The sequence below is a fragment of the Procambarus clarkii genome, chromosome 15, assembly GCF_040958095.1.
Source record: "Procambarus clarkii isolate CNS0578487 chromosome 15, FALCON_Pclarkii_2.0, whole genome shotgun sequence".
Lineage (NCBI taxonomy): Eukaryota > Metazoa > Arthropoda > Malacostraca > Decapoda > Cambaridae > Procambarus > Procambarus clarkii.
Window position 1 is genome coordinate 24,614,774 of NC_091164.1, and position 24,491 is coordinate 24,639,264.

General features: G+C 40.9%; 1 protein-coding gene across 1 annotated transcript; it reads left to right on the plus strand.

Annotated features, from left to right (window-relative positions):
* Positions 1-23,553, plus strand: LOC123759204 (collagen alpha-1(XXIII) chain-like). Its single transcript, XM_045744086.2, has 3 exons — positions 1-253; positions 502-695; positions 22,804-23,553. The coding sequence occupies exons 1-3, from the start codon at positions 1-3 to the stop codon at positions 23,551-23,553; spliced, it is 1,197 nt and encodes a 398-aa protein (XP_045600042.2).
* The last annotated feature ends 938 nt before the right edge of the window (positions 23,554-24,491 follow it).

Genomic DNA, 24,491 nt, shown 5'->3' on the forward strand with positions numbered 1-24,491 from the left:
ATGACAATCACTCTTGGAGTTCCAAGAACTGCCAAAACGTCCAATCTACGAGAGTTGTCCCTCCCCAGTGTTAAAAGCAGAATTAAGGAACTGAATGCTAAGCTTGGAATTAGGATAGCCAGAGATCCCCATTACAATGATATTGCTAAGAAAAAACTGAGCTCTGTGTTACTTACAGGTGGAAACATGAGAAGCAAAAAATGGCATCACAGATCAGTCTGCTACATGGAAGAGCTTCACCTGCTTGAGCAAGGCCCGTGACCTGCCTGTAGAGAGGTTACCTCCCTGGGAGGATGACTCTTGCAGGATTATCATCAATGAAATGGCAACGAAAAAATTCAACATGATACCACAGGGAATGAGGCACAAGTATCGTGTGGAAATTTATAAAGAAGGCGGGGAAGAACTAGATCAAATCTACACTGACGGGTCATCTAATCCTGTCAATGGCAGGGCTGGTGCAGCATACACGGTAATTAGGGATAATACTTTCCAACGCAGAAATAAAGAAAGAGCTCACTGAGAGCTATGCCTCTTCAATGCAAGCAGAGCTAACTGCCATTGTTATGGAGTTAAGGTTTCTTGAACGGAACACTAATAGTGCAGTGAATTGCACTGATTCCAAAGCAGCACTGCAAAGCCTCAGTAAAAATCGGGCAGAAAATCTTGCAATAGTATCTGAAATTAAAAGAGCTGTGAGAGTACTTACCAATCAGGGAAGAATCATCAAGTTTCTGTGGATCCCCTCCCATGTTGGAATATGTGGGAATGAACGAGCAGATGTGCTGGCCGCTGAAGGCGCTGAAGGAGACCATATTGAATACTTCATACCCAAGACTCTACTACAAATTAGAGGTATTGTCAGGCAACATCACCGTGACAAGGTAACTGAGGAAATGAGGATAGAAGCACAAACTAGTGAATCTGTACGATGGTACAACATGGTTGCAGCTGGCAATCCCAATCAGTATGGACGAAGAGGAGGAGAACGCGGGAGAGAATCAGTAATAGCGAGAATCCGTTTTGGATACAAATATCCTTGGAGATTCGAAATGGAAAAAACAGTTTATCAGTGAAGTTGCAGAATCTGTGATGAGAGTGACGGACACCGCCTTGACCACTATCTACGTGAATGTGAACACCTGAGAGACATTAGAAATGTGTAGAATAAGAAACCCTGTATTGTTTGAGTTAGGAAACCACTATTGTCATATATTGATATTGTTCTTAATAGATTTCCCCATTTTGCACCCTCAAGATAACGTAAGCTTTTAAGGGTTGACAGATGTTAATCTTCTTGTTTGAGGAGCTGTTCACTTGAGACACTTAAGCAAGTCCCAGCTGTGACTGGGTACAAGTGACAGGATGAACAACCCAGTGGATTTTCTTCCTATTGGGGAGTGTTGTACATGCTGCTATGGAGGTATGTCCACTCACAAGATGAGTGGCGCTGCCCAATACTGTCACTATGGCGGTGTGTCCACTCACAAGATGAGTGGCGCTGCCCAATACTGTCACTATGGCGGAGTGTCCACTCACAGGATGAGTGGCGCTGCCCAATAAACTCACCCCTCGGGGCAAAATTAAAAAACAAAATTAGGTGAATAAAACTAGATGAACACACACACACAAGGATGAGAGAAACCTGGTTGACGAAGGGTTATTGAACCCGAGGAGCGGCACTGAAAACAATAGGGTGGCATTCCGAAAGGGAAACTTTGAGTAGATAAGAAAATTCCTAACAGATATAACATGGGAAACAGAGCTCAGGGAAAAGATGGCCCAAGACATGATGGACTACATCACGCAGAAGTGTACGGAGGCCGCAGACAAGTGTGTCCCGGTCCAAAAGGAAAACAATGAAATGTAGATGAGAAACCCATGGTTTAATCAGAGATGTAGGCTAGCTAAGCAGAAAAGTAAAAGGGCGTGGAGAAACTATAGAAATAACAGGACACTTGAGAGTAGAGAAAGATACCAGAATGCCAGGAATGTATACGTCAGGTTGAGAAGAGAGGCAGAAGGGCAATACGAAAACGACATCGCAAGCAAAGCAAAGACTCAGCCTAAATTGCTGCACAACCACACCAGGAGAAAAACAACACTAAAGGAACAGGTAATGAAATTGAGGGTAGAGGGCAGGCAGACTAACTACAAACGACAAGGAGGTGTGCGAGGAACTGAATAAGAAACTCCAGGAGGTCTTCACATTAGAGCAAGGAGAAGTTCCAGAGATAAGAGAGGGAATAGATAACCAGGAACCAATTGAAGAGCTTGAGATTACCAGCGAGGATGTAAGGAAGCTTTATCTAGAGTTGGATGTGACAAAGGCTATAGGCCCAGGTAGAATTTTCTCATGGATATTAAAGGAAGAGGCAGAAACACTATGCCTGCCACTCTCCATAGAGTATAACAAATCACTGGTAACATGTGAACTGCCAAAAATTTGGAAGACGGCTAATGTAGTCCCGATATACAAGAAAGGGAATAGATAGGAGGCACTGAACTACAGGCCAGTGTCCTTAAGTTGCATACCATGCAAGTTGCTTGAGAAGACTGTGCGAAAAAAGCTAGTGGAACATCTGGAGCGAAAGAACTTTTTAACACAGCATCAACATGGGTTCAGGGATGGCAGGTCCTGCCTCACAGGATTAATTGAATTCTACGACCAGGCAACAAAAATCAGGCAAGAAAGAGAAGGGTGGGCAGACTGCATATTTTTGGATTGCCGAAAGCCTTTGATACAGTACCACACAAGAGGCTAGTGAAAAAGCTTGAGATAGAGGCTGGAGTGAAAGGGAAGGTACTCCATTGGATAAGGGAGAACCTAATCAACAGAAGACAGCGAGTCACTGTGAGGGGTGAGGTCTCAGATTGGCGAGACGTCACCAGTTTCTGATATATGTAAATGATCTTCAAGAGGGTATAGAATCGTTCCTCTCATTGTTTGCTGATGATGCAAAAATTATGAGATGGATTAAAACAGAGGAAGATAGTAGGAGGCTACAAGATGACCTAAACAGACTGAATGATTGTGCTGACAAATGGCTACTAAAGTTCAACCCAAGTAAATGTAAGGTAATGAAACTAGGCGTTGGAAACAGGAGGCCAGATACAGAATAGGAGATGAAGTACTTAATGAAACGGACAGAGAGAGGAGTTGATATCACACCAAACCTGTCACCTGAAGCCCACATAAACAGAATTACATCTGCGGCATACACGAGGCTGGCTAACATCAGAACAGCCTTCGGGAACCTGTGTAATGAATCATTCAGAATCTTGTATACAACATATGTAAGACCAATCCTGGAGTATGCGGTCCCAGCATGGAGCCCGTACCTTGTCAAGCACAAGACGAAGCTGGAAAAAGTTCAGAGGTATGCCACTAGACTAGTCCCAGAAGTAAGAGGCATGAGTTACGAGGAGAATCTGCGTGAAATGCACCTCACGACACTGGACGACAGAAGAATAAAGGGAGATATGATCACCCCCTACAAAATTCTCAGAGGAATTGACAGGGTTGATAATGATAAACTGTTTAACACGGGTAGTACGCAAACAAGGGGACACAGGTGGAAACAAACTACCCAAATGAGCCACAGAGACGTTAGAAAGAACTTTTTCAGTGTCAGTAGTTAACAGATGGAATGCATTAGGCAGTAATGTGGTGGAGGCTGACTCCATACACAGTTCCAAATGTAGATATGATAGAGCCCAGTAGGCTCAGGAATCTGTACACCAGTTGATTGATAGTTGAGAGGCGGGACCAAAAAGCCAAAGCTCAACCCAGGCAAGCACAACTAGGTGAGTACACACACACACGCGCCCATCACTTCCCTCCCCGCCTGCACTCGACCCTTTCTGTATTTTCTAAAGAGTATTGCAACATTTTGTCTGTCTATAAAATAGGATGCAAATAGCCGAAGCTACTCAATCAGTTTTGGACCCGTCAAGTTACCTAAATAAAGTTCATCAGACTGGCCGCCCAACAAACCTGTGTACATTGTAAAGAGACTAACATCACTCTTGGTGGTTAGCACAAGGGAAATTTTTATACAAATATGAAAATTGAAGCTCAACAAATCCCCTTTAGCAGATGGGGGCATTGCCAGGGTGCTTAAGGAATGTATTGAACAGCTTAGTTAGCCCTTGTCTTGCATGTTTAATGAGCATAAAGACTCGAGCAGATTACCAGTGTTGTTTTGGGGCTGCTAACGTTATCCAGACTGTTAACAAGGAAGATGGATCACTTCATCCAACTATCGTCCAATCACCATAACATCTATTCGGGGCAAATTGCTTGAATCGATAATTGCTAATAAGTATAATAAAGTTAATTTCAGGGATTAGAAACGTTCCTTATGAAGAAAGATCAATAAAGCTTAATTTACGCAATTTAGGAAGATGAAGAGGGCCGTATACATGAAATATTCATTGGAACATCAGAACATTGGAATAAAGGAGACTGAAGTCTGATAGCATATATCCGGTTATTTGTGTATATATGTATATATATATATATATATATATAAATATATATAAATATATATATATATATATATATATATATATATATATATATATATATATATATATATATATATATATATAAATATATATATAAATATATATATATATAAATATATATATAAATATATATATATATATGTCGTACCTAATAGCCAGAACGTACTTATCAGCCTACTATTCAAGGCCCGATTTGCCTAATAAGCCAAGTTTTCATGAATTAATGTTTTTTCGACTACCTAACCTACCTAACCTAACCTAACTTTTTCTGCTACCTAACCGAACCTAACCTATGAAGATAGGTTAGGTTAGGTAGGGTTGGTTAGGTTCGGTCATATATCTACGTTAATTTTAACTCCATTAAAAAAAAATTGACCTCATACATAATGAAATGGGTAGCTTTATCATTTCGTAAGAAAAAACTAGAGAAAACATATTAATTCATGAAAACTTGGCTTATTAGGCAAATCGGGCCTTGCATTGTAGGCTGATAAGTGCGTTCTGGCTACTAGGTACGACATATATAAATATATATATATAAATATATATATATATAAATATATATATATATAAATATATATATATATATAAATATATATATATATATAAATATATATATATATATATATATATATATATATATATATATATATATATATATATATATATATATATAAATATATATATATATATAAATATATATATAAATATAAATATATATATATATAAATATATATATAAATATAAATATATATATATATATATAAATATATATATATATATATAAATATATATATATATAAATATATATATATATAAATATATATATATATAAATATATATATATAAATATATATATAAATATATATATAAATATATATATATATATATATATATATATAAATATATATATATATATAAATATATATATATATATAAATATATATATATATATATATAAATATATATATAAATATAAATATTATATATAAATATAAATATTATATATATATATACTAAATATATTAAAGTTTCATTGTTCATACTTTGTGTTTTACGTGTTCCTCCCTCTCACTTACCACAGACAACAGGCAAGCAGTCTATCTTTTTGCTTAAAGTGTGACCAGGCTTTGACACCTGCCATTGGAGGACTGCCGAACATCTACCCTTCAACACTTTCCCGTCACATTAATATGTGTCACATTAATATGTCACATTAATATGTGACGGGAAAGTGTTGAAGGGTAGATGTTCGGCAGTCCTCCAATGGCAGGTGTCAAAGCCTGGTCACACTTTAAGCAAAAAGATAGACTGCTTGCCTGTTGTCTGTGGTAAGTGAGAGGGAGGAACACGTAAAACACAAAGTATGAACAATGAAACTTTAATATATTTACTTTAAACATAAATGAAAATAAAGACAAAAAATCTCGGGGGAATGAAAAATACAATTAAATAACAAAGATAAATGCAAAGACAATGTGAGACACAATAGTATAAAGGTGAAAGGGTAAAATGGTGCTGAGAATATCGGCTATGGCTGAGACCTCCCTTCGTATACAAGCCAGTGAGCTTAGTATGCCAGAGAGAGATGTCAACTCTAAGAGCACAAAGAATATTCTGAAGTTGATAGCTGGTCAGGGCTCCGACTTCGATTCAGGGTAGATGGCGCAGAGGTGCAGTGTGTAGGTGCGCGGTCGGCGAGTCACCAATCAGGAGCAGGCAGGCTGGAATCGGTAGTTTGCTGGTTGACGACAAGCCCGTGTGGAGGGTGTGTGGAGTAGGGGGAATCTTGGGTACGTTTTGCCTCCTGGTCAAAACGTTTTGTGCTACCGGTGGACGTATCTTGAATGTAGCATCTTATACTTATTAACTGGACGTAACTTGAGGTAGGGAAGAGCAGGCTTAATCTCTGTAGAAAGAGATTATCGTCACAATCTAAATATTATGTATATATATATATATATATATATATATATATATATATATATATATATATATATATATATATATATATATATATATATGAATATATATATATATATATATATATATATATATATATATATATATATATATATATATATGTATATATATACCAATGTCTAACTTATTCTTATGGCTAACTTAGTCCTATGTCTGACTTATTCCTATGTCTAACCTGAACACGAAACAATACAGTGAACCCAGGACTATTACGTAGCCCTGTAATTAGATGCCTAAACAAAAGCCCTGTTTAAGAACAAGTATTTACCCAGGTCATTTACACAAATAAACTTATCAAAATTTTAATATTTATTGTTTTGAATTGAGGTTTGTGTTTGTGTATTTTCTCATTTTCTCGTATTTACCTCATTTATATCCGATTTTCTGTAGTGGGGCAAATAATTGGAAAATAATTGGAAAATTGACAATTAAGGGAGGAGGAAATTTACCATGAAATAAAATGGTCTATAGATTTATTTTAAAATGTAATGGGTGTGGGGAAAATATTCACTACAAGTGTTGGTGATTGTTAATTGTCTAACAAAACACTTAATATTTCAAATCAAACAATTCTCTCTGTTTACAAATAAACAAATATGATTGTTTATATTCATTAAATTGTGTTGTGGTTAATATTTGTTTTCTAATTTATTAAGTATTATGTGTAATATGTAATTAAAATTACTGCGAATAACTGAGTACAAGAGGCGATGTAGGCAGCGCTCCCCCCCCCCCCCACCTTTTGAACTGCCCTTCATCGCAGTCAAATGAGCCACCAACTTTACCTTGAATAGTCGTTTAAAAGTATCTTTTGAAGGAATCCCGATTAGTTTATTTATGAAGTAATTGGCCATAACGTTTTCGACTTAAATTCATAAATAATCATACTTTGGCGTCATAAACAAATATCAATTAATATATATTCTCTCGGGTGAAGCAGCTAGGTGGAGGCAGACCTTATTCCTTAGTCAATTGTTATTACCACGTTGTTAAGACATTCATCAAGACGACGCCTGATCGAGTTCTCTGCCTCACACTAACTACCGTTAACTGACACTTCACACTGTTCTGTTGTGCAGTAGTTTAGCCAAATATTCGTATACAGGAGTAGTTGTAAGAGGTGGTTGTGAGAGGTTATGGGAATGCCACCCATAATCATATGATGAGCATCGTTTAGATCTTTAAGCATATCTTCCTAACAAGTGTTATTTGTTTTCCTTCGCTTGTGACTGTAGCAGCTATTTCTCTCTCCCCCCCCCCCCAGTCCCATCCCAAATCCTTATCCTGATCCCTTCCAAGTGCTATATAGTCGTAATGGCTTGGCGCTTTCCCCCTGATAATTCCCTCCCTTCCCTCCGGCAGGAATGGTTTTGGAGATAAACGTTTCGCCCACTACAGACTGACGCGTGCTAGAGCGGCCATATTGGAACCTGCACGCGATTGAACCACGACCAACCAATCCAGGCTTTTGTCCTTTAAATAACCCAATTATCACTAACACCATGTGGACTGGATAACGGTTGAAATTATACAGTCAAAGGATGGCAATCATTTAAGTTTGGTTCGATACAGGAGTTAAATTATGATCTGAGGTCTTCTGACAGTGTGGCCAAGGTCGAAATAATTTTTATACCACATTCTTTATTTGTTCGTGCAGGGTGCATGATTAGGCGTTTGGTTGTTCACTTGAGCGAAGAACAGAATAACAGGAATTAGAACTTTGGAATCAAGTTTAAATGAATAGGATTCTCCATATCTACTGAACTGTATGAATTCAAACTAAATAAAATTGAAAGAACTGATAAAGGGTTGTGTGGTAGCCTAAAGTGACCCAATAATTCATTCAGTCCATTTCGCCACAAACTAGTTACCACAGTTACCACAGTTACCACAGTTACCACAGTTACCACAGTTACCACAGAGCTGTTTTAGACATTTTACCACAATGAGAGTAAAATAATAAAGTTAAAAATACGCAAAAAAAGGGAAAAAAGTAATCATTGAATTCATTGTACATGATTAAATAAAATATTATTAATGAACATGCACAATCAACAATTTTATATAACACAGATTTTGTTTATTTTGAATCTATGCAGAAGCCAACACAATTATTTTGAAGTGCAAATATTTAAACAAGCAAATTAATGCAATCATTTACGTAAATTTGCTGCACAAACAAAAATCATTACAAATTCGGAATGGAAAACGTGTCTCTCACATAGTTTTAAACTGAGAACAATTGAGAGATATACATCGTTCTGGCGCCCTTGTCCTCCCGAGAGGGTGTCTAGGCCTCTATGGCTAAGTGCTGTCTCTCCTTGTGTGCTCTGAACGGTAATGCTCGATATTATTCTAATTAATGATTAATAAGCAAATACCAACAACACAATAGATACAGTGAAAATACTGAGCAGCAAATTATATATTTCAACAGATTCCTGTACCAAATGATTTTCCAGACAAATATAATGTCCAAGAGAAAGTAATCTCACACTCTCAGACTAGAGTCAACAGGCGGCCGGAGATGTACAAATCATATATGTTTACTGTGTACATAATTAATACAAGTCCTCTTCTCTCTCTCCTCAACTTCTACGTACCTCTCACTCTCTCCTATATAGTTCAAACAAGATTACTCAAAGAAAGTATTTGAGAAATAATACAAATGCAGCCAAAAAGTGAGTGATTACAATGTACAATCCTCTCATCCACTTGTGTACATCTTATCATCCTTCACTCTTCGACTGTGTACAGAATGAAAACAAAACTTGTCTAATATCTTTTCTTAATGGAGTTTTATGATTTGTGGAAATTTATTATTGCTTCTTTGTCATCTTTCTTTGTAAACATTCAAGTGGTATTATGTCCGCTCCAGAGTACAGACACCAAAACTGAACTGTAAACATTCAAGTGGTATTATGTCCGCTCCAGAGTACAGACACCAAAACTGAACTGTAAACATTCAAGTGGTATTATGTCCGCTCCAGAGTACAGACACCAAAACTGAACTGTAAACATTCCAGTGGTATTATGTCCGCTCCAGAGTACAGACACCAAAACTGAACTGTAAACATTCCAGTGGTATTATGTCCGCTCCAGAGTACAGACACCAAAACTGAACTGTAAACATTCCAGTGGTATTATGTCCGCTCCAGAGTACAGACACCAAAACTGAACTGTAAACATTCCAGTGGTATTATGTCCGCTCCAGAGTACAGACACCAAAACTGAACTGTAAACATTCCAGTGGTATTATGTCCGCTCCAGAGTACAGACACCAAAACTGAACTGTAAACATTCCAGTGGTATTATGTCCGCTCCAGAGTACAGACACCAAAACTGAACTGTAAACATTCCAGTGGTATTATGTCCGCTCCAGAGTACAGACACCAAAACTGAACTGTAAACATTCAAGTGGTATTATGTCCGCTCCAGAGTACAGACACCAAAACTGAACTGTAAACATTCCAGTGGTATTATGTCCGCTCCAGAGTACAGACACCAAAACTGAACTGTAAACATTCCAGTGGTATTATGTCCGCTCCAGAGTACAGACACCAAAACTGAACTGTAAACATTCCAGTGGTATTATGTCCGCTCCAGAGTACAGACACCAAAACTGAACTGTAAACATTCCAGTGGTATTATGTCCGCTCCAGAGTACAGACACCAAAACTGAACTGTAAACATTCCAGTGGTATTATGTCCGCTCCAGAGTACAGACACCAAAACTGAACTGTAAACATTCCAGTGGTATTATGTCCGCTCCAGAGTACAGACACCAAAACTGAACTGTAAACATTCCAGTGGTATTATGTCCGCTCCAGAGTACAGACACCAAAACTGAACTGTAAACATTCCAGTGGTATTATGTCCGCTCCAGAGTACAGACACCAAAACTGAACTGTAAACATTCCAGTGGTATTATGTCCGCTCCAGAGTACAGACACCAAAACTGAACTGTAAACATTCCAGTGGTATTATGTCCGCTCCAGAGTACAGACACCAAAACTGAACTGTAAACATTCCAGTGGTATTATGTCCGCTCCAGAGTACAGACACCAAAACTGAACTGTAAACATTCCAGTGGTATTATGTCCGCTCCAGAGTACAGACACCAAAACTGAACTGTAAACATTCCAGTGGTATTATGTCCGCTCCAGAGTACAGACACCAAAACTGAACTGTAAACATTCCAGTGGTATTATGTCCGCTCCAGAGTACAGACACCAAAACTGAACTGTAAACATTCCAGTGGTATTATGTCCGCTCCAGAGTACAGACACCAAAACTGAACTGTAAACATTCCAGTGGTATTATGTCCGCTCCAGAGACAGACACCAAAAACTGAACTGTAAACATTCCAGTGGTATTATGTCAATCCGTATGAGTACCAGAGTACAGACACCAAAAACTGAACTGTAACATTCCAGTGGTATATGTCCGCTCCAGAGTACAGACACCAAAAACTGAACTGTAAACATCCAGTGGTATTATGTCCGCTCCAGAGTACAGACACCAAAACTGACCTGTAAACATTCCAGTGGTATTATGTCCGCTCCAGAGTACAGACACAAAACTGAACTGTAAACATTCCAGTGGTATTATGTCCCGCCTCCAGAGTACAGACACCAAAACTGAACTGTAAACATTCCAGTGGTATTATGTCCGCTCCAGAGTACCAGACACCAAAACTGAACTGTAAACATTCAGTGGTATTATGTCCGCTCCAGAGTACAGACACCAAAACTGAACTGTAAACATTCAGTGGTATATAGTCCGCCCAGAGTACAGACACCAAAACTGAACTGTGAAACATTCAAGTGGTATTATGTCCGCTCCAGAGTACAGACACCAAAACTGAACTGTAAACATTCAAGTGGTATTATGTCCGCTCCAGAGTACAGACACCAAAACTGAACTGTAAACATTCCAGTGGTATATGTCCGCTCCAGAGTACAGACACCAAAACTGAACTGTAAACATTCCAGTGGTATTATGTCCGCTCCAGAGTACAGACACCAAAACTGAACTGTAAACATTCAAGTGGTATTATGTCCGCTCCAGAGTACAGACACCAAACTGAACTGTAAACATTCAAGTGGTATTATGTCCGCTCCAGCAGTTACAGACACCAAAACTGAACTGTAAACATTCCAGTGGTATTATGTCCGCTCCAGAGTACAGACACCAAAACTGAACTGTAAACATTCCAGTGGTATTATGTCCGCTCCAGAGTACAGACACCAAAACTGAACTGTAAACATTCCAGTGGTATTATGTCCGCTCCAGAGTACAGACACCAAAACTGAACTGTAAACATTCCAGTGGTATTATGTCCGCTCCAGAGTACAGACACCAAAACTGAACTGTAAACATTCCAGTGGTATTATGTCCGCTCCAGAGTACAGACACCAAAACTGAACTGTAAACATTCCAGTGGTATTATGTCCGCTCCAGAGTACAGACACCAAAACTGAACTGTAAACATTCCAGTGGTATTATGTCCGCTCCAGAGTACAGACACCAAAACTGAACTGTAAACATTCCAGTGGTATTATGTCCGCTCCAGAGTACAGACACCAAAACTGAACTGTAAACATTCCAGTGGTATTATGTCCGCTCCAGAGTACAGACACCAAAACTGAACTGTAAACATTCCAGTGGTATTATGTCCGCTCCAGAGTACAGACACCAAAACTGAACTGTAAACATTCCAGTGGTATTATGTCCGCTCCAGAGTACAGACACCAAAACTGAACTGTAAACATTCCAGTGGTATTATGTCCGCTCCAGAGTACAGACACCAAAACTGAACTGTAAACATTCCAGTGGTATTATGTCCGCTCCAGAGTACAGACACCAAAACTGAACTGTAAACATTCCAGTGGTATTATGTCCGCTCCAGAGTACAGACACCAAAACTGAACTGTAAACATTCCAGTGGTATTATGTCCGCTCCAGAGTACAGACACCAAAACTGAACTGTAAACATTCCAGTGGTATTATGTCCGCTCCAGAGTACAGACACCAAAACTGAACTGTAAACATTCCAGTGGTATTATGTCCGCTCCAGAGTACAGACACCAAAACTGAACTGTAAACATTCCAGTGGTATTATGTCCGCTCCAGAGTACAGACACCAAAACTGAACTGTAAACATTCCAGTGGTATTATGTCCGCTCCAGAGTACAGACACCAAAACTGAACTGTAAACATTCCAGTGGTATTATGTCCGCTCCAGAGTACAGACACCAAAACTGAACTGTAAACATTCCAGTGGTATTATGTCCGCTCCAGAGTACAGACACCAAAACTGAACTGTAAACATTCCAGTGGTATTATGTCCGCTCCAGAGTACAGACACCAAAACTGAACTGTAAACATTCCAGTGGTATTATGTCCGCTCCAGAGTACAGACACCAAAACTGAACTGTAAACATTCCAGTGGTATTATGTCCGCTCCAGAGTACAGACACCAAAACTGAACTGTAAACATTCCAGTGGTATTATGTCCGCTCCAGAGTACAGACACCAAAACTGAACTGTAAACATTCCAGTGGTATTATGTCCGCTCCAGAGTACAGACACCAAAACTGAACTGTAAACATTCCAGTGGTATTATGTCCGCTCCAGAGTACAGACACCAAAACTGAACTGTAAACATTCCAGTGGTATTATGTCCGCTCCAGAGTACAGACACCAAAACTGAACTGTAAACATTCCAGTGGTATTATGTCCGCTCCAGAGTACAGACACCAAAACTGAACTGTAAACATTCCAGTGGTATTATGTCCGCTCCAGAGTACAGACACCAAAACTGAACTGTAAACATTCCAGTGGTATTATGTCCGCTCCAGAGACCAGACACCAAAACTGAACTGTAAACATTCCAGTGGTATTATGTCCGCTCCAGAGACCAGACACCAAAACTGAACTGTAAACATTCCAGTGGTATTATGTCCGCTCCAGAGTACAGACACCAAAACTGAACTGTAAACATTCCAGTGGTATTATGTCCGCTCCAGAGTACAGACACCAAAACTGAACTGTAAACATTCCAGTGGTATTATGTCCGCTCCAGAGTACAGACACCAAAACTGAACTGTAAACATTCCAGTGGTATTATGTCCGCTCCAGAGTACAGACACCAAAACTGAACTGTAAACATTCCAGTGGTATTATGTCCGCTCCAGAGTACAGACACCAAAACTGAACTGTAAACATTCCAGTGGTATTATGTCCGCTCCAGAGTACAGACACCAAAACTGAACTGTAAACATTCAAGTGGTATTATGTCCGCTCCAGAGTACAGACACCAAAACTGAACTGTAAAGATTCAAGTGGTATTATGTCCGCTCCAGAGTACAGACACCAAAACTGAACTGTAAACATTCAAGTGGTATTATGTCCGCTCCAGAGTACAGACACCAAAACTGAACTGTAAACATTCAAGTGGTATTATGTCCGCTCCAGAGTACAGACACCAAAACTGAACTGTAAACATTCAAGTGGTATTATGTCCGCTCCAGAGTACAGACACCAAAACTGAACTGTAAACATTCCAGTGGTATTATGTCCGCTCCAGAGTACAGACACCAAAACTGAACTGTAAACATTCCAGTGGTATTATGTCCGCTCCAGAGTACAGACACCAAAACTGAACTGTAAACATTCCAGTGGTATTATGTCCGCTCCAGAGTACAGACACCAAAACTGAACTGTAAACATTCAAGTGGTATTATGTCCGCTCCAGAGTACAGACACCAAAACTGAACTGTAAACATTCAAGTGGTATTATGTCCGCTCCAGAGTACAGACACCAAAACTGAACTGTAAAGATTCAAGTGGTATTATGTCCGCTCCAGAGTACAGACACCAAAACTGAACTGTAAACATTCAAGTGGTATTATGTCCGCTCCAGAGTACAGACACCAAAACTGAACTGTAAACATTCCAGTGGTATTATGTCCGCTCCAGAGTACAGACACCAAAACTGAACTGTAAAGATTCAAGTGGTATTATGTCCGCTCCAGAGTACAGACACCAAAACTGAACTGTAAAGATTCAAGTGGTATTATGTCCGCTCCAGAGTACAGACACCAAAACTGAACTGTAAAGATTCCAGTGGTATTATGTCCGCTCCAGAGTACAGACACCAAAACTGAACTGTAAACATTCAAGTGGTATTATGTCCGCTCCAGAGTACAGACACCAAAACTGAACTGTAAACATTCCAGTGGTATTATGTCCGCTCCAGAGTACAGACACCAAAACTGAACTGTAAACATTCCAGTGGTATTATGTCCGCTCCAGAGTACAGACACCAAAACTGAACTGTAAACATTCAAGTGGTATTATGTCCGCTCCAGAGTACAGACACCAAAACTGAACTGTAAACATTCAAGTGGTATTATGTCCGCTCCAGAGTACAGACACCAAAACTGAACTGTAAACATTCCAGTGGTATTATGTCCGCTCCAGAGTACAGACACCAAAACTGAACTGTAAACATTCCAGTGGTATTATGTCCGCTCCAGAGTACAGACACCAAAACTGAACTGTAAACATTCCAGTGGTATTATGTCCGCTCCAGAGTACAGACACCAAAACTGAACTGTAAACATTCAAGTGGTATTATGTCCGCTCCAGAGTACAGACAACACCAAAAACTGAACTGTAAACATTCAAGTGGTATTATGTCCGCTCCAGAGTACAGACACCAAAAACTGAACTGTAAACATTCCAGTGGTATTATGTCCGCTCCAGAGTACAGACACCAAAACTGAACTGTAAACATTCCAGTGGTATTATGTCCGCTCCAGAGTACAGACACCAAAACTGAACTGTAAACATTCCAGTGGTATTATGTCCGCTCCAGAGTACAGACACCAAAACTGAACTGTAAACATTCCAGTGGTATTATGTCCGCTCCAGAGTACAGACACCAAAACTGAACTGTAAACATTCCAGTGGTATTATGTCCGCTCCAGAGTACAGACACCAAAACTGAACTGTAAACATTCCAGTGGTATTATGTCCGCTCCAGAGTACAGACACCAAACTGAACTGTAAACATTCCAGTGGTATTATGTCCGCTCCAGAGTACAGACACCAAAACTGAACTGTAAACATTCCAGTGGTATTATGTCCGCTCCAGAGTACAGACACCAAAACTGAACTGTAAACATTCCAGTGGTATTATGTCCGCTCCAGAGTACAGACACCAAAACTGAACTGTAAACATTCCAGTGGTATTATGTCCGCTCCAGAGTACAGACACCAAAACTGACCTGTAAACATTCCAGTGGTATTATGTCCGCTCCAGAGTACAGACACCAAAACTGAACTGTAAACCATTCCAGTGGTATTATGTCCGCTCCAGAGTACAGACACCAAAACTGAACTGTAAACATTCCAGTGGTATTATGTCCGCTCCAGAGTACAGACACCAAAACTGAACTGTAAACATTCAGTGGTATTATGTCCGCTCCAGAGTACAGACACCAAAACTGAACTGTAAACATTCCAGTGGTATTATGTCCGCTCCAGAGTACAGACACCAAAACTGAACTGTAAACATTCCAGTGGTATTATGTCCGCTCCAGAGTACAGACACCAAACTGAACTGTAAACATTCCAGTGGTATTATGTCCGCTCCAGAGTACAGACACCAAAACTGAACTGTAAACATTCCAGTGGTATTATGTCCGCTCCAGAGTACAGACACCAAAACTGAACTGTAAACATTCCAGTGGTATTATGTCCGCTCCAGAGTACAGACACCAAAACTGAACTGTAAACATTCCAGTGGTATTATGTCCGCTCCAGAGTACAGACACCAAAACTGAAACTGTAAACATTCCAGTGGTATTATGTCCGCTCCAGAGTACAGACACCAAAACTGAACTGTAAACATTCCAGTGGTATTATGTCCGCTCCAGAGTACAGACACCAAAACTGAACTGTAAACATTCCAGTGGTATTATGTCCGCTCCAGAGTACAGACACCAAAACTGAACTGTAAACATTCCAGTGGTATTATGTCCGCTCCAGAGTACAGACACCAAAACTGAACTGTAAACATTCCAGTGGTATTATGTCCGCTCCAGAGTACAGACACCAAACTGAACTGTAAACATTCCAGTGGTATTATGTCCGCTCCAGAGTACAGACACCAAAACTGAACTGTAAACATTCAAGTGGTATTATGTCCGCTCCAGAGTACAGACACCAAAACTGAACTGTAAACATTCAAGTGGTATTATGTCCGCTCCAGAGTACAGACACCAAAACTGAACTGTAAACATTCCAGTGGTATTATGTCCGCTCCAGAGTACAGACACCAAAACTGAACTGTAAACATTCCAGTGGTATTATGTCCGCTCCAGAGTACAGACACCAAAACTGAACTGTAAACATTCCAGTGGTATTATGTCCGCTCCAGAGTACAGACACCAAAACTGAACTGTAAACATTCCAGTGGTATTATGTCCGCTCCAGAGTACAGACACCAAAACTGAACTGTAAACATTCCAGTGGTATTATGTCCGCTCCAGAGTACAGACACCAAAACTGAACTGTAAACATTCCAGTGGTATTATGTCCGCTCCAGAGTACAGACACCAAAACTGAACTGTAAACATTCCAGTGGTATTATGTCCGCTCCAGAGTACAGACACCAAAACTGAACTGTAAACATTCCAGTGGTATTATGTCCGCTCCAGAGTACAGACACCAAAACTGAACTGTAAACATTCCAGTGGTATTATGTCCGCTCCAGAGTACAGACACCAAAACTGAACTGTAAACATTCCAGTGGTATTATGTCCGCTCCAGAGTACAGACACCAAAACTGAACTGTAAACATTCAGTGGTATTATGTCCGCTCCAGAGTACAGACACCAAAACTGAACTGTAAACATTCCAGTGGTATTATGTCCGCTCCAGAGTACAGACACCAAAACTGAACTGTAAACATTCCAGTGGTATTATGTCCGCTCCAGAGTACAGACACCAAAACTGAACTGTAAACATTCCAGTGGTATTATGTCCGCTCCAGAGTACAGACACCAAAACTGAACTGTAAACATTCCAGTGGTATTATGTCCGCTCCAGAGTACAGACACCAAAACTGAACTGTAAACATTCCAGTGGTATTATGTCCGCTCCAGAGTACAGACACCAAAACTGAACTGTAAACATTCCAGTGGTATTATGTCCGCTCCAGAGTACAGACACCAAAACTGAACTGTAAACATTCCAGTGGTATTATGTCCGCTCCAGAGTACAGACACCAAAACTGAACTGTAAACATTCCAGTGGTATTATGTCCGCTCCAGAGTAACAGACACCAAAACTGAACTGTAAACATTCCAGTGGTATTATGTCCGCTCCAGAGTACAGACACCAAAACTGAACTGTAAACATTCCAGTGGTATTATGTCCGCTCCAGAGTACAGACACCAAAACTTGAACTGTAAACATTCCAGTGGTATTATGTCCGCTCCAGAGTACAGACACCAAAACTGAACTGTAAACATTCCAGTGGTATTATGTCCGCCTCCAGAGTACAGACACCAAAACTGAACTGTAAACATTCCAGTGGTATTATGTCCGCTCCAGAGTACAGACACCAAAAACTGAACTGTAAACATTCCAGTGGTATTATGTCCGCTCCAGAGTACAGACACCAAAACTGAACTGTAAACATTCCAGTGGTATTATGTCCGCTCCAGAGTACAGACACCAAAACTGAACTGTAAACATTCCAGTGGTATTATGTCCGCTCCAGAGTACAGACACCAAAACTGAACTGTAAACATTCCAGTGGTATTATGTCCGCTCCAGAGTACAGACACCAAAACTGAACTGTAAACATTCCAGTGGTATTATGTCCGCTCCAGAGTACAGACACCAAAACTGAACTGTAAACATTCCAGTGGTATTATGTCCGCTCCAGAGTACAGACACCAAAACTGAACTGTAAACATTCCAGTGGTATTATGTCCGCTCCAGAGTACAGACACCAAAACTGAACTGTAAACATTCCAGTGGTATTATGTCCGCTCCAGAGTACAGACACCAAAACTGAACTGTAAACATTCCAGTGGTATTATGTCCGCTCCAGAGTACAGACACCAAAACTGAACTGTAAACATTCCAGTGGTATTATGTCCGCTCCAGAGTACAGACACCAAAAACTGAACTGTAAACATTCCAGTGGTATTATGTCCGCTCCAGAGTACAGACACCAAAACTGAACTGTAAACATTCCAGTGGTATTATGTCCGCTCCAGAGTACAGACACCAAAACTGAACTGTAAACATTCCAGTGGTATTATGTCCGCTCCAGAGTACAGACACCAAAACTGAACTGTAAACATTCCAGTGGTATTATGTCCGCTCCAGAGTACAGACACCAAAACTGAACTGTAAACATTCCAGTGGTATTATGTCCGCTCCAGAGTACAGACACCAAAACTGAACTGTAAACATTCCAGTGGTAATTATGTCCGCCTCCAGAGTACAGACACCAAAACTGAACTGTAAACATTCCAGTGGTATTATGTCCGCTCCAGAGTACAGACACCAAAACTGAACTGTAAACATTCCAGTGGTATTATGTCCGCTCCAGAGTACAGACACCAAAACTGAACTGTAAACATTCCAGTGGTATTATGTCCGCTCCAGAGTACAGACACCAAAACTGAACTGTAAACATTCCAGTGGTATTATGTCCGCTCCAGAGTACAGACACCAAAACTGAACTGTAAACATTCCAGTGGTATTATGTCCGCTCCAGAGTACAGACACCAAAACTGAACTGTAAACATTCCAGTGGTATTATGTCCGCTCCAGAGTACAGACACCAAAACTGAACTGTAAACATTCCAGTGGTATTATGTCCGCTCCAGAGTACATACACCAAAACTGAACTGTAAACATTCCAGTGGTATTATGTCCGCTCCAGAGTACAGACACCAAAACTGAACTGTAAACATTCCAGTGGTATTATGTCCGCTCCAGAGTACAGACACCAAAACTGAACTGTAAACATTCCAGTGGTATTATGTCCGCTCCAGAGTACAGACACCAAAACTGAACTGTAAACATTCCAGTGGTATTATGTCCGCTCCAGAGTACAGACACCAAAACTGAACTGTAAACATTCCAGTGGTATTATGTCCGCTCCAGAGTACAGACACCAAAACTGAACTGTAAACATTCCAGTGGTATTATGTCCGCTCCAGAGTACAGACACCAAAACCGAACTGTAAACATTCCAGTGGTATTATGTCCGCTCCAGAGTACAGACACCAAAAACTGAACTGTAAACATTCCAGTGGTATTATGTCCGCTCCAGAGTACAGACACCAAAACTGAACTGTAAAACATTCCAGTGGTATTATGTCCGCTCTCAGAGTACAGACAACTGAACTTAAACATGCAAGTGGTATTATGTCCGCGCCAGAGTACATAAACCAAACTGAACTGTAAACATTCCAGTGGTATTATGTCCGCTCCAGAGTACAGACACCAAAACTGAACTGTAAACATTCCAGTGGTATTATGTCCGCTCCAGAGTACAGACACCAAAACTGAACTGTAAACATTCCAGTGGTATTATGTCCGCTCCAGAGTACAGACACCAAAACTGAACTGTAAACATTCCAGTGGTATTATGTCCGCTCCAGAGTACAGACACCAAAACTGAACTGTAAACATTCCAGTGGTATTATGTCCCGCTCCAGAGTACAGACACCAAAAACTGAACTGTAAACATTCCAGTGGGTATTATGTCCGCTCCAGAGTACAGACACCAAACTGAACTGTAAACATTCCAGTGGTATTATGTCCGCTCCAGAGTACAGACACCGAAACTGAACTGTAAACATTCAAGTGTATTATGTCCGCTCCAGAGTACAGACACCAAAACTGAACTGTAAACAGTCCAGTGGTATTATGTCCGCTCCAGAGTACAGACACCAAAACTGAACTGTAAACATTCAGTGGTATTATGTCCGCTCCAGAGTACAGACACCAAAACTGAACTGTAAACATTCCAGTGGTATATGTCCGCTCCAGAGTACAGACACCAAACTGAACTGTAAACATTCCAGTGGTATTATGTCCGCTCCAGAGTACAGACACCAAACTGAACTGTAAACATTCCAGTTGGTATTATGTCCGCTCCAGAGTACAGACACCAAAACTGAACTGTAAACATTCCAGTGGTATTATGTCCGCTCCAGAGTACAGACACCAAACTGAACTGTAAACATTCCAGTGGTATTATGTCCGCTCCAGAGTACAGACACCAAAACTGAACTGTAAACATTCCAGTGGTATTATGTCCGCTCCAGAGTACAGACACCCCCAAAACTGAACTGTAAACATTCCAGTGGTATTATGTCCGCTCCAGAGTACAGACACCAAAACTGAACTGTAAACATTCCAGTGGTAATTATGTCCGATCCAAGAGTACAGACACCAAAACTGAACTGTAAACATTCCAGTGGTATTATGTCCGCTCCAGAGTACATACACCAAAACTGAACTGTAAACATTCCAGTGGTATTATGTCCGCTCCAGAGTACAGACACCAAAACTGAACTGTAAACATTCCAGTGGTATTATGTCCGCTCCAGAGTACAGACACCAAAACTGAACTGTAAACATTCCAGTGGTATTATGTCCGCTCCAGAGTACAGACACCAAAACTGAACTGTAAACATTCCAGTGGTATTATGTCCGCTCCAGAGTACAGACACCAAAACTGAACTGTAAACATTCCAGTGGTATTATGTCCGCTCCAGAGTACAGACACCAAAACTGAACTGTAAAGATTCAAGTGGTATTATGTCCGCTCCAGAGTACAGACACCAAAACTGAACTGTAAACATTCAAGTGGTATTATGTCCGCTCCAGAGTACAGACACCAAAACTGAACTGTAAACATTCAAGTGGTATTATGTCCGCTCCAGAGTACAGACACCAAAACTGAACTGTAAACATTCCAGTGGTATTATGTCCGCTCCAGAGTACAGACACCAAAACTGAACTGTAAACATTCAAGTGGTATTATGTCCGCTCCAGAGTACAGACACCAAAACTGAACTGTAAACATTCCAGTGGTATTATGTCCGCTCCAGAGTACAGACACCAAAACTGAACTGTAAACATTCAAGTGGTATTATGTCCGCTCCAGAGTACAGACACCAAAACTGAACTGTAAACATTCAAGTGGTATTATGTCCGCTCCAGAGTACAGACACCAAAACTGAACTGTAAACATTCAAGTGGTATTATGTCCGCTCCAGAGTACAGACACCAAAACTGAACTGTAAACATTCAAGTGGTATTATGTCCGCTCCAGAGTACAGACACCAAAACTGAACTGTAAACATTCCAGTGGTATTATGTCCGCTCCAGAGTACAGACACCAAAACTGAACTGTAAACATTCAAGTGGTATTATGTCCGCTCCAGAGTACAGACACCAAAACTGAACTGTAAACATTCAAGTGGTATTATGTCCGCTCCAGAGTACAGACACCAAAACTGAACTGTAAACATTCAAGTGGTATTATGTCCGCTCCAGAGTACAGACACCAAAACTGAACTGTAAACATTCCAGTGGTATTATGTCCGCTCCAGAGTACAGACACCAAAACTGAACTGCGTAATGTAAATAAGTTCTAACAAAGAGCGAGATAAAGATGAGGAATATTTTGTATTTTCTTGCTGCTATCACTTGTTGGAATAAATCCCAGAATTCCACACGCTTTATTCCCAACATTTATGTATTGATTTTGTTGATTAGTTGCCTACAGCTCATGCTGAGCTGTTGTTTTATCCCCCCCATGCCTTCCTTGTGACATTTATGTTATCGTCTGTTGACTGGCTATCTTACCCCTTGTCTCCAGGCTGTGTTATCCTGTCTTCATGCTGTGTTATCCACGTCCTCGCTGCTGTGTTATCCACGTCCTCTCTGCTGTGTTATCCCTGTCTCCATGCTGTGTTATCCACGTCCTCTCTGCTGTGTTATCCACGTCCTCTCTGCTGTGTTATCCTCTGTCTCCATGCTGTGTTATCCCTGTCTCCGTGCTGTGTTATCCTGTCTTCATGCTGTGTTACCCTGTCTCCGTGCTGTGTTATCCTCTGCCTCCATGCTGTGTTGTCCTCTGCCCACATGCTGTGTTATCCTGTCTCCATGCTGTGTTATCCCCTGCTTGCAGTCAGCACACAATACGTGCATCTCTTATTTTTTTAACGACGTAAACAGTTTGTTTCCAGCAAAGCAGAAGACAGTCCACCAAACATGACAGGTGTGGACAGTCCATTCAACATGACAGGTGAGGACAGTCCATCCAACATGACAGGTGTGGACAGTCCATCTAACATGACAGGTGAGGACAGTCCACCAAACATGACAAGTGAGGACAGTCCACAAAACATGACAGGTGAGGACAGTCCATCAAACATGACAGGTGAGGACAGTCCATCAAACATGACAGGTGAGGACAGTCCACCAAACATGACTGGTGAGGACAGTCCATCAAACATGACATGTGAGGACAGTCCACCAAACATGACAGGTGAGGACAGTCCACCAAACATGACAAGTGAGGACAGTCCACCAAACATGACAGGTGAGGACAGTCCATCAAACATGACAGGTGAGGACAGTCCACCTAACATGACAGGTGTGGCCAGTCCACCAAACATGACAGGTGTGGACAGTGCACTGAACATGACAGGTGTGGACAGTCCACCAAACATGACAGGTGAGGACAGTCCATCAAACATGACAGGTGTGGCCAGTCCACCAAACATGACAGGTGTGGACAGTGCACTAAACAAGACAGGTGTGGACAGTACATCAAACATAACAGATGAGGAAAGTCCACCAAACATGACAGGTGAGGACAGTCCACCAAACATGACAGGTGAGGACAGTCCATCAAACATGACAGGTGAGGACAGTGCACTAAACATTAGTGGTGTATGCAGCCCAGCAGGGAGACCGAATTGAGAGCAAGAATGGCCTCTGCTGGGCTTATTGAGACATTTGAACGACGCATAAGTTGTTATACTCCGGTTGACAGTCATCAGATCCCATACTTCACAACCACAAGTAATGTAAAACAGATAAGTAACCCATATTTCTCCCAGGCTTCAAGATTTCACACAAGTCGAGAGGAATAATTCAACAAAAAATGCATGTCCAAACTACGAACTGTAATCCATATATCCATTACTTTTGAGGGGTAGACCAGGATAATATTATCACCGCGTATTAAAAGTCACTATAACACATATACTTCGATTAAATCCCATGTTGCAACCACCCAGTACTGTGCCCTAACCTAACCTGCTACAGGTTCTCCATATCATCTGAGCAGGATGGGAATAAGACTAGACAAACCAAACAAATGTAACTCGTCTTAGTATGGCCTGAACGTCAGTCTCCGCTATTCCATACTACAAAACTTTCAACACTTTCTCTAAATAATCAGCAAATTATCATAATTATATTGTTGACTGCTGAACGATTCAGCTTAAATAGATGAGAGAGAGCGGCGCATTGAGTCGACCAACCTTCACGTTGCTCTGTAATCTGGCCCTTACAGCAGGTCCGTATATGACGGGATCAATATAATTGTTGGTAGGTAATGGACAGTAATGGCAATCAATAGTGTGCGGGGCGTGCATGGCATGCTAGCGTGCGTAGCGTGCGTGACGTGCGTAGCGTGCATGACGTACGTAGCGTGCATGACGTGCGTGGCGTGCGTAGCGTGCATGACGTGCGTGACGTGCGTAGCGTGCGTGACGTGCGTAGCGTGCGTGACGTGCGTAGCGTGCGTGACGTGCGTAGCGTGCATGACGTGCGTAGCGTGCGTGACGTGCGTAGCGTGCGTGACGTGCGTAGCGTGCGTGACGTGCGCAGCGTGCGTGACGTGCGTAGCGTGC

Bases quoted from the DNA above. Each gene is read 5' to 3' on its own strand.
- LOC123759204 (XM_045744086.2), top strand. From the start codon at position 1: ATGACAATCACTCTTGGAGTTCCAAGAACTGCCAAAACGTCCAATCTA. The intron at 254-501 runs GCCCGTGACCTG...TTTCCAACGCAG, and splicing joins GCTTCACCTGCTTGAGCAAG to AAATAAAGAAAGAGCTCACT. The intron at 696-22,803 runs GTGAGAGTACTT...CGACGTAAACAG, and splicing joins TATCTGAAATTAAAAGAGCT to TTTGTTTCCAGCAAAGCAGA.